Consider the following 11,881-nt stretch of genomic DNA (forward strand, 5'->3'; position numbering starts at 1 on the left):
ATGACCTTCATAACTGGTTCTACGCAGTCTGTTTTTGAGTGTATATTTGTTTTGACGCTTTTAATGCTATAATCTAATCTTTCGAAAACGCAAAACATCGCCAAACTAAGTTTATTGATAAACGATGGAAAATTGTTTGTGACTGAGTTCAAGCAATGAAAGTATAATTAAGATAGCACTTAAAATAGAAGCTATTATATGAGAGAATGATGATTTTATGGCTAGATATCACAAAGGTTTGCATAGCCAAAAGTTGGTATGTATTACAAAGTGGCTCAACGAATAATCTTTGCAGAATTGCAAATGAATTGCTCCATATATCTCTATAAATGTTCAGGAAATGGCGTATTGACACAAGAATGCATTTTGTAGTAGTCGCAGCCAATACCGGCTATTAATTGACGTTTGCTGGCTGCTGTCAAAAACTTGATAGCCAAGAATTTGCAACAAGACAACAGAACCAAATAAGGAAAGCTGCGACGAGAAGGTAGTACCACAGCTGGACCATAAAATCGAAAAACTAGTTTCAAGAAATTGGGTGGTGGCGGTTCGCTAAACTACCCACACAAAATTCACGGTATAGTGTGCAAAAATATCTATGTACATATATATGGAGAATTGCAAAAGAATTTAATGACGAAAACACATAGGAAGCAATCCATAAACTAAGTATAGACCGGTTCCATGTTTATAACGCGTATTTCATTTTGCATTTGCCTTTTTGTTCTGAACAATTATGTGGCAACGCGCATGTAAATATATAAATATGTAGATAAGTGTGTACGATTTTATCGCCATTTATAATTTGCGTCGTTGCTACAAAAGTCGTAAGTTACTATGTAAGCTATTCACAGCAACAAACACCCCAAAGAGCGTAACAGAAAACCGTTGTCACATGCCGACGCAGCAAAAAATGTTAAAATTTTGCAAAAGCACCGGGCAGTTGAAGGGCAGACTGCATACAAAATGAAAGAGTCTGATATTAGATTTAAAAGAGAAATGTGAAAAAAGAAAGAGCAACGCAATGAGTGCAGGCAGTTCGCAAGAGATGGTGAAATTTTAAAAGCAGAAAGCTGTCAAATTTTACAATCCATTGCAGACAGTGTGCGAACATTTTGGATTTTTTTTTTAAATACCATGACAAAATTACAATATTCAATTTTCTTAAAATATCACAAAGTTTTTTAAGAGCTCTACTCTTCTAAAATTTTCAATTTTTTCATTGCTTAAATCGCTTTGCTAATAAAACTTATATCTAGCAATATCAGAAATATTCACCAATAGTTTGATAGGTTGCTTTGCTTTCTACAAATCATTCCTAAAATTCACACCACGCACGCAAATAAATTATTCAAGCGATATGTTTGCACAAACCTCAGTTTGCTCAAATACCAGCGCGCAGTCACGCATTCTTGTAAGGAACAACAAGATGGCGCAACAGCGCAGCGACTGAGCACCAGCAGCAGCAGCACAAACGACGGCAAAACTTAGCTACTACACCACAGAACAATATGTATAACCAAATGGAGCTAAATATCACGTAGGCAAACGAAGGAGAAGAGCAAAACGAAATATCAAAAACAAAAAAGCAAATAAGAAAAGTCAATAAAACATATGTAGCGCAAGCACAACGTGGCCACTGATAATTGGCAGTGTGAAACGCGCAAGCAATTGGGTATACGAAGAAATTCGACAACAACAATACAAAAAAAAAATCAAAACAATAACAAAAGTGTGTAAAGGTATGTGAAAAGTAATAAGAAAAAATACGTAGCAATGTTTGTTTGCGGACGAAGAAAGGAAGAAAATGACAAAACACAAAAATACAAGCACACATAACCATACGCATTTACATACATACATACATATGTCTGTACTTGTGTAGCACCGTGGAGCGTTTAACAGCAAGTAATTGAAGACAACTTTTGACTGTATAATAATGCAAACGAGTGCAATGGCAGCTGTAGTAGTATTAACGCCTCCATCGCCGTCGTCGTGACTTAAGTCACACACACACCAAGTGGAGTGATTAGTTCAAATATGGTTGATTTCAGCGGTGAACATGTGGTTAAACATAAAACCAAGAAAGGCAGTGTGCGTGTGTGTACATGTTTATATGAAGATGTGTGTGCGTTTGTTTTTGTGGTTTTATTTTTGTTTGCACTTTTATTGTTTTATGTTGTTTTTCGTCAACTACGAACAGTGACTAGGTTATGTACGATGTTGACGGTGTACCCCCATTCGTAGGTGACAAACTAGCCATAGCAATGAGCTGGCAGACTTAGCAGCTTACTAATTGACTTTCAAAATAAAAATATAAATAGTTATAACAAAATCTATGATAAAATAATTTCTTGACATTTATAATTTTTAAATTATAATGTTTTTTATTTATAAATTTATAACCCCACATTATCCTTATTAAATGAGCAAATTACCTACCTATATAGCGAGAAAATTTAAGAAGAAATTTTTTTGTTGTATAAATATTTCCTAATAACGTTTTATATAATAATCTACATTTACATTCTTTGAATTTAATCAATGTTAACCAAATAATATACAGATATACCTTTACATACATACAGATGTTTACAAATGCGTTTACTCACATTTCAGACTGCTGTACATAAAATACGCAACAATTTACCTTGTTGCCTTGTCATTAAAGACACCATCATGTTTACATACATACATACATATGCATGTACTCAGCCTATGTAGGCATTGATATCATTGCATTTAAATGTATAATTTTGTGTATGTTGTATATACTTGCAAAGACAAACGTTTAATAAACACTTAATTGCAAAGGCAATATTCCAATAAAAATGACGAAATTTACAATTTAAGAAGCAAAATAAAACAAATTAAGCATCAGTTGTCATCAATCAGCTGTGAACATTTGCCAGTTATTGCCTACTAAATGCCGAGTCATGCGAAGAAATAATGAATATACTCATAAGTACATACAATCATATGTTTGTAGTACATTTACCTGTTCGTACTACGGTTTTTCAATTTACAGCAATTTTTCATCATGCTGTGCACTTTTTTAATCTAAAGTACTGGGTCTCATAAAAAAATTATTTATTTATTCACTAGATTAACGAAATTTAAACGACAGCGCCCCACACGTAAATAAATAAAAACAAAGCGAATTGCACTCAATACAAAAATATAGTAATAATAAATTTATAACTAGATACATACTACAAAGTATATACATATGATATGTAGTTTTTACAAAACCAGCTAGGCACCGACGACACGATGCATTTGTTTGTGTTCTATTTTGACTGCAACAAAAACTGCATACGAGTGCAATAAACGTCATCAAGGTTAGCCAGCCGCTACTTGAGCGCTCAAGCTGCACGATACACACAGCGAATAGCAAGTTCTGCCACTACTGCCGTAACTGCGGCACTGCGAAAAAACTACGACGTTGGCAACGACTGCGGAGCCAACGACAGCAGACAGGTGCCGCTGAAAATGACGTTTCCTTTTATTTCCCATCTATGCATGTTCAGTGTATACATGCGATTTTTGTTTAGTGTTCGCATTTCGCTACGTTTTTAGTATATTGCGTTCCAATGCACCAGAAATGCAGCACAAACAAACATATGGAGCTATGTATATACTACATATAGCTTTATTGATTTGTTGCAAAAAAATTTCATAAACAAGCTTTAAATTGCGACTGCTTTAACATAACGAGAAGAGATCGCAAAATAAAGTGGGAGATAAGCAGCTATGTATGTATGATGCAATGTCAAAGCGAATTTAATAAATTTTAATTCTATTTACGTATATATTTATATGTGTGTATGTGTATGCGATGCTCAATTCGATTTTGTTATTGTTTTAAAAATGTGAAAAGACAACAACGCTTAGTCATTTCTATAATTGCGCCTTTACGTCTACTGTCTTCTGCAAATTTATTCGCGACCAATAATTTCGTAAGTTTGCTAATTGTGTGCTGCTATTCAGAAAATCTTTTTGCAATACATGTTTAAATGTGAAATAAGCAAAGCAGGTTTTATCATTGAATTGGCAAATAAGCTACGTACATACATATATAAGTAGATATAAAAAACAAAAGCACTAAAAAATCACGAAAACCCACAATTACATTTGTTGGGCGCGAGGCACACTTAAGTTAACTAATTGGAAAATAGACCAACGCAGCGTGAGACAATTTTCATCGCCTACTTGATTTTTCCGCCTACTCTGACAGCCAATTAGTTGATTTTTTCTAACACTCAGGCTGGTATATTATGGCATATTCTGGGTATAGCGAACTAATAAGTAAGGTGTGTTTTTATCAGCCGAGAAACGTATATATGAGTTCGATTTTGCCAACTGTTTTATACCAATTAAAACAAATGTATTTTCACATCTAAAATAATGAAAATATAACAGCGTTTAAAAGTAACCATCCTATTAGTTTTATGATGGAATATTTATAGACACCGAAGCATGTGCAATAAAAATTTAAATTTTCGACAACATTAAAATTTTACAAATCTTTCCTCTTTATAATAGTAGTATAGATTTATTATTTACGATTAGTATGAGTCGCTTTTAAAACATTTAAATATCATTATAGCATTCTAAGGGGTCTGATGTAATCAATTACAATACAAGAGATAGATCCCAATAATGAATAATAGAGTGACACATACCAATAAAGTAAAAAAGCGCAACAATTGGTGAATGCAACAAATGTTCGATTCGTAAATGGCATATGCTTGTCGCGCAATGTCTTTTTTATGACTACACTATATACCTATTCGTTGTATATGTGTATAATACTTAATGCCCTCCAAGCTGAGAATCGAACTAGAAACTATACATTAAAATACATGGTTTATTGAACTCACCTGATTGACTGCTGTTATCGGTGTCCGTAGAGAAAGTGCCGCCTCCGCCTACACCGCTATCGCTGCCGCTACCGACCGAGGTTGCGGTTTTGCCATGATTGCCCGTTTTTACATTGGAACCACTGGCGACAGTAGATACAGCTGGTGTGCAGCCGTTGCACTCCTCCTCCTCCAATATGCGTTCCACCATTTTTTCTCTTTTCAATTGGCTTGTATGCGGTTTTCGGTGTTTACGTGGTTTATATTGTTTGCGGTTGTAATTTGGCAATATTTTATTTTTTCCGGGATATAGTGAAAAATTATTATTGTACTTTTCTATCAGCGCAGAATTTCAAAATGGAATTTGTTGAATTAGCAATCGTTCACGTTAAAAAAAAAAATCGCACGTATATAATATTAGCACAAATCACTTCTTTCTTACTGTTTTTTTTTTAATTTTCGTAAGATTTATAATAATTCGATTTGAAAGTGTTAAAAATAGTAATTTTTATATTGCCGGAATTTTTCTTGCAAGGAATATTGACTTAAAGCAACTACAGGTATAAATCCAAGTTGCTCCCGAAACAAAATTCCAAAACAACAAACCCGCACAAGTCCGAAGAACAAACAACTTAACTATTCTTTCCTTGATGCTAAATCTTCACACAGTTGCTTGTCCAATTGTTCGCGGCCTATACCACAGTATGTGGATTTTTATCTATCACTTCGGCTCGCTTCGACTTGTTGGCTGCAACACCAGTTTCCGTCTGGCCTGGCCTGACTGTGTCGTTTCTGTGTTGCTGGCTTACGTTCGTAATTTTACTTTGTTTGTTTTGTTTATTTCGCTTATTCCGTATTCTTTTGTTTCACCTCCTTTTCTCAATTTTCTTCGCTTTTCCAATTAATATACGCCGAATGTCAGTCGATCTTCTGCAGCTACTTCTGCCTCCTCTTCAACGTTTGGTTCGCCGACGTTCGGCTGTTCGTTGACTTATAGCTGTGCTGCAGCTGCAAATGCTACTAAAGCGTTGTTGTTTTCAAAATGGTGGATGGAGTCACCAAGTACTTAATGCTTCTCTGCTCCTGGTTGTACAGGTTTTCCACAGCAAGTTATGATTGGCAAAAATATAGTTAAATACTGCGCAGTAAGAGTAATTCACAAATGTATTACACTTCTTTTGAACCAAACTATTTTCTGAATATTCTTTTCCGCTTTTAACAATATTGGCCTGAATTTGTAGTTAATAGCGAATACGTCCTGCGTCTCAGTTATAGATGGGTACTCAATTTTAAGTGAAAATACGATCGCCTCTACTTAAGCTGAAGTGATGGATTTTAATTGCTAGCAAGAATTATGTTGCTATTGTTGTTCTTCTGGTGCTATAGCTGATGGTATGCGGAAAAGCTAATATTTGCTTTTACTGCCTGTTCCAATAGCAGTCAAATAACGTAGTACAAGAAATAACCCGCATTAAAAACATTAGAATTACGCAAATAATCAAGTGATTCTTGCAAATTTAAATTTTCAATATGGAAAGTTTTCACTGCTGTTGCGTTCGCTGCTGCTGCCGCTACCTCTGCCGCGGTCGACTCAACAAATGTTTCGTCTGACTGCGTTTTAAGTGCTGCTACAGCTGACGCCCCGACTACGCCAATTTGGTTTTTCTCTACTGCTTGTTGGTGATCTTGATTAAATTGTAAAATTACTAGCTTCTGATGTTCTATTGTGTTTAATATGTTTAATTTGGGTGAAATTTTCTGGTTTGCTTTTGTTGCTGCTGGTGCTTTAGCTGTATACGCTGTGGCAGTTAATTCTGGTTGACCATTAATTTTTTTCATCACAAAATTCTGCTCACGTCAACGTTGCTGCTGCTGCTTGGATGTATTTATTATTTTTGATAGTGATTTTGGTGGTAGTGAGTGGATGTAGTTGCAGTGGTAGAAGTCGTCGTTTGGTAAATTTTTGCTTTTAACAAAAAATTCGCTGAAATAGCGGACAAAAGGCCGTTTTCTTTGCGTTTTTCGCTGTTGTTATTCCTTTAGCTATTACCGCTCCATTTTCCACGCAGACTTATCGATGATGAAATTCCGACTGAAAACCAATTGCACATTCGGCATTGTCGTCGGCCAAACTTCTCGAATGGCCGCCATCGTAGTGTTGCCTACACTATGCCGAAAGGGATAAAACTCTCAAACGTTATTAAAACTGACTATATTTCTGCGATTTATATATCTTTTGTGAAGATAAATAAACTGCTACGAATATACCATAGCATATTTACTTAGTTTGATTAAAGTTATGAGTATTTAAAGCGATTAAAACACATAAAGTGATTTGCTCATTATTTAAATAAGCGTTGGCATTACTGCTGCTTATTTACTGTTTAGTTTTGTCATCCATTGCGCATTATATGTAGAGCTTACTAAACAAAGCTGATTTTCTAGCAAAATATTTCCAATTAGACGAAACAAAAACAACACAATGGAAACAGTTGGCCCATTTCTGTTAATAAATTAACCGATTTTCTAAAAAATAAAATTATATTAAATGAATTTGTTTAGCAACAAAATATCCTTTTTTTTCCTAAAATCTCCCCCTTTTTTTGTATGTATTATTATTATAATATTTTATTATCATTCGTGACGTTGACATTTATTTGATGAGCCCTTGTCATATTTATATTATTTTAATTATTTAATTATTATTATTACTTCAGCTGTTTTTGTATGTAAGTATCTACATAATAACAGATCGTACTTGCTGTTGTTAATAGAAAACTAAATGCTTATAAATTTTACTGTAGTGTACATGCTACAACAGTACAGATTAAGCCCTTAGATTATCGTTGTTTGAAACACAAGCTACTGACCAATCAAAACAGAGGGTGTGGCCAAACAGTTTTGAATGGTGGAATAACCATACTGAAAGCAACAAATTAAAACTGACAACCACGGCGAAAAGGATATTTGCAGGAGGAGTAAATGTTGCAAAAGCAAAACGATGTATCGTTTAAGGCGTTGCAAAGCATAGTTTCTATGTATGAAGATGCGTTTGTCACTCTGTAAAAAGTACTTTTGTCTGCATGTATATAATTTAAGTTTGCGCAATGTAAAATAACAGCACTTCATTTGCAACAATGCGGCACAAAAATTGCCAATCAAATGCCACAGAATTCAATAGGATATTTTTAACAAAGGATATAAATTAACGTGCAGGATTAGTTTCACTTGGGAAGTCGTTGCATATTATACGGTCTGTACGCTGAACCGGAAGTTCAATAACGGCCAAAATGAACAATGCAAATAACGATAGAAATATGTGCACTATAATGGGAGCTTCAAAGAAACCCCGTAGTGGCATTTTAAATAAGTCCTTTAAAGTGACTACTATGCCGGCAGCGCCTAAAGGTGCTAACCGTGTGCCAAAGTGTGCGCGTTGCCGCAATCATGGCATCATCTCCGAGCTGCGTGGCCACAAGAAACTATGCACCTACAAAAATTGTAAATGTGCTAAGTGCGTGTTAATATTCGAACGACAACGTATTATGGCGGCACAGGTAATATCTACTATTGTTTTCTTGATTGCGGTGAAGTGAAAATATTATTTAAAACAGATTTTTTAAGAAAATTTTTTAAATAAAAATGTGGTTTAAAAGACGTTGATTGGTGGCACTTCTTCTTACAGACCAATATATGATAGTTCGGGGCTTAGTGGTAACAAATAAAAAAACAAAAATAGAATTAGTGGTAGCAATCATATAGCGAACTTAGAAGGAAACTTAATTTATTAATCCACGGGAGACTTATTCTTTTAACGAAAAATATTTGGTGGCCATCGCTTAGATCGTATCTTATTTACCGGGAATTCTTCGTCCAGAATCTGTCTGAAGAAATGAAGAACTCGAACGGAAAGTTAAAAACCTAATCTACAACAAAACAACATAAAACTTGTCTTCAATTCTATTAAACTTTCAATGAAATCATGGTTTGTATTTTCAATATGTTCTGTGAACCACCTAACATTTATTCAAAATATATTTGAAAAAAAAAGTTTAAAAAACTAAGCGGAGCTAAATTAAAAGTGAGAACTATGATGAGATCTCATTAAATTGCTTTAACTCAATTCTGCAAGTTATTTTCACATGTCATAACCTCAAATATTTTTTCTAAATTTGCACGTACACCTGTTTGGGAGACCCTACAACTTCAGAAGATTAATAAACGGAAGCGTTAAGACTGGTTAAATAATTAACTGACAAAATATAGATTTTCAGCAGTTTTTGGTACAATTGAAATTCCGTAATAATTCAGTGTTAAGTATCATGCTTAATATTAAGGCTAGAATTAAGTTGTCAGCTAGGAAATACTTATGTATATGCAGCAACATATCCATTTCCATATTTACACAAGTGTTCGCATCAATCCACTGCTCGCTTTAACTTCGTGTTTAGTAATCAATCGGCCGAAGGCTACTCAAGTTACAAAGCTGTGGGCCGGAGAGCCATAAGGTGCATGGTCTAGACTCTAGAGCTGTTGACGTATACAATGTTGACTTTGTAATTCCCAAAAGGCAACAGCGTCGAGATTTCTTTTCTATTACTTACCATGCCATTTATTTGCCCAAAGACAAAAGAAATTGTTGTTTAACACATTCAACTGTTCTATGTATGAGTGTTAGTGATACACAACCAGAATGTGAAAATAAATGAAATGCGAGCCACAAAAGTCAATCAAAATGCACAAAAGCTAATAGAGTAAAGTAAAGTAAATAGATACGAGAGCAAAACTTAAACAAGTTATGGCACAAGGAAACTGGTGAGGGGTTATCCGGAAATGTGTCGGCTGTGTTGCATATTAATTTCACTTTACATCGAATAAAATGTGATCCATCGCTGTCTGCTGATATATACATATGTATGTACGTGTTTGTATGTATGTGTGTGTGCATAAGTGATTTGCGGCTATGTTTACATACCATTTTTATTCACTAAGCCATTTGTTTACATTCGTAAAAGTTTGTGATTTTTATACTTTTCCAGGTTGCCCTGAAGCGACAACAGGCGGTGGAGAATGCCATTGCCCTGCGACTGATGGCCACCAAGACGGGCAAACAAATCGATGCACTGCCAGAGGGACAAATCTTTGGACTCTCCACTAGCGTCTTAAGTGAGTGCGCAGAGGGGGGTGATGCAGTGGACAGGCAACTGCCAGCACAGCGTCAAATGAAGCCACATCAAATACAACAGATGGCTGAGGACCTGAGCACAACGTCCAGTTGTGGCGTTAGTTTGAGTCATGAGGCAACAAGTGAGTGTTATTTTTATGTATTTATTTTATAGATTAAATATTTAAACAAAACTATTGATAGTAAGCACAATTGTAGGTGATTTAAACTCTTACAAAGCCGATCTTATCGTCAGCGGTGCTAAATATAAATCGTCACGAAATTTTAATTTTCAAAACTAATTTTATTTTAAAAACTTTCAGCTACTTCGAAGTGCTCAACTACGCCTCCTCCGCCAATGGTTGTCTCGCAGAGCGCTATCGACATGTTGGCGCAACTTTTTCCGCACCGCAAACGAGCTGTGTTAGAGTTGATACTGAAACGTTGTGACTTGGATTTGGTACGCGCTATTGAGAGCATGACACCAGCAATGAGTAGCTCATTAACCGAAACAACAACAACTGCCACGACTAGTGCAACAATTGCCACAACAGCAGCAGCAAAAGCAACGCCCATTCGTAGCGCTTTCAAGCCAGTCACAGCGGACTTAGTAAGCAGCATAGCTGAAATTCAATATTTTATTTTGAATTTTTGCTTAAAATTCGCCATCTATTTCAGTACTCTCACAAATCGGCATTAACAATGGGTAGTGTTAGCGCCTCCACCGGTTCGAATGCCGTTCCGACGATCTGCGCTTACCCCAAATGGTTTGTACCGCTCTCCTTCCCTGTCACAATGGGTCATCTATCGAACTTGGCACCGCGCTGCACCCTGCCCAATTGCACCTGCATGGATACGTATCAATTCAATTGATGCCGTCCACATGAACTTCCTATCAATAAAATATAATTTAATTAGGCTACCGTGCATTTTTATTATTAATTTTATTAATTACTTTTTATTATTGAATAAATATTACCTTTGTTGCTAGTGTGTTTGTTGGCTTTTAATTATGTAGATAGTTGAACGGAGAAAATACCCTGTGGGAAATATAAAATGAAAAAAATTATAATAAATAGATAAAATGTTGAAATTTCGAAAATAATATAGCTCTATTCGAGTATGGCATTCTCTAATCATGAAATATTATCTACATTTAGGGTGATTCTTAAGTGAATTTACTATGTATTTATTATTATTATTATTATTCATCGAATTACTTGTCTGCTATTGTTCACGAACTGGGACGTTATGGATAGAAAATTAGTTGGTGAAGGTGTTACATCTTTCCAAATTTTCGTAGGAAATTAATCTTCGTAAATTTCGAAAATTCTTCAATTTTGATAGTGATTAAAAAATGAAGTACCATTTCAAATCTTTAATTATATTTTTTTTTTTATTTTAAATATATTTATAATGTAGAAAATGTCAGAACATATATTGTAAACATCATATGAACATCCCTAATATGCATGCGGCTGCCTACTTAAACGCAATAAAAACCAAATTCAACATAATTAACTACTGTGGGTGTGAATTTATAAAACCAAATCAGCTAGAGTACTGTTGCCAACACATAACGCGCCGCTTTTATGTCGCCAGTGAATAGAAACAACTTTTATCGAACGTCGGCAAAATGCATCTCAAAGGAAATCAAATGAAAATCGACGCTGCCAAATTTTATTATTTACATAGATTATGACTTTATGATGGCAATAAAACACAAATAAAATCATATTATTTAACCCTTAGCAGTCAGCATTACGGAAATATGCGCTTAGTTAAGTGATTTCCACAAATACAGTCACATATCACACATGTATATAGATACATATATATTTAATGATAAAATACA

The 11,881-nt window shown here is 34.9% G+C and overlaps 2 protein-coding genes across 2 annotated transcripts in view; one reads left to right on the forward strand and one right to left on the reverse strand.

Annotated features, from left to right (window-relative positions):
- LOC105210139 (probable cyclin-dependent serine/threonine-protein kinase DDB_G0292550) overlaps positions 1 to 6,961 on the reverse strand; it is a 29,267-nt gene extending 22,306 nt beyond the window's left edge. Inside the window, exon 1 of the mRNA XM_011180929.3 lies at positions 4,884 to 6,961. Coding sequence (XP_011179231.1) covers positions 4,884 to 5,073 — 190 coding nt within the window. The 5' untranslated portion in view covers positions 5,074 to 6,961. The remainder of the gene's footprint in view (positions 1 to 4,883) is intronic.
- Positions 6,962 to 7,512: 551 nt separating this feature from the next.
- On the forward strand, positions 7,513 to 11,021 carry LOC105210237 (doublesex- and mab-3-related transcription factor A2). Its single transcript, XM_011181057.3, has 5 exons — positions 7,513 to 7,591; positions 7,667 to 8,419; positions 9,902 to 10,169; positions 10,350 to 10,636; positions 10,705 to 11,021. Exons 2-5 carry the CDS (start codon positions 8,153 to 8,155, stop codon positions 10,897 to 10,899), a joined length of 1,017 nt encoding a protein of 338 aa, XP_011179359.3. The 5' UTR covers positions 7,513 to 7,591; positions 7,667 to 8,152; the 3' UTR covers positions 10,900 to 11,021.
- Positions 11,022 to 11,881: the final 860 nt, after the last annotated feature.

The sequence above is a fragment of the Zeugodacus cucurbitae genome, chromosome 2 (genome assembly GCF_028554725.1).
Source record: "Zeugodacus cucurbitae isolate PBARC_wt_2022May chromosome 2, idZeuCucr1.2, whole genome shotgun sequence".
Classification (NCBI taxonomy): domain Eukaryota; kingdom Metazoa; phylum Arthropoda; class Insecta; order Diptera; family Tephritidae; genus Zeugodacus; species Zeugodacus cucurbitae.

Coding starts and splice junctions, on each gene's coding strand:
- LOC105210237 (XM_011181057.3), top strand. CDS start 8,153: ATGAACAATGCAAATAACGATAGAAATATGTGCACTATAATGGGAGCT. Junction 8,420..9,901: donor AACGTATTATGGCGGCACAG/GTAATATCTACT, acceptor ATACTTTTCCAG/GTTGCCCTGAAGCGACAACA. Junction 10,170..10,349: donor TTTGAGTCATGAGGCAACAA/GTGAGTGTTATT, acceptor AAAAACTTTCAG/CTACTTCGAAGTGCTCAACT.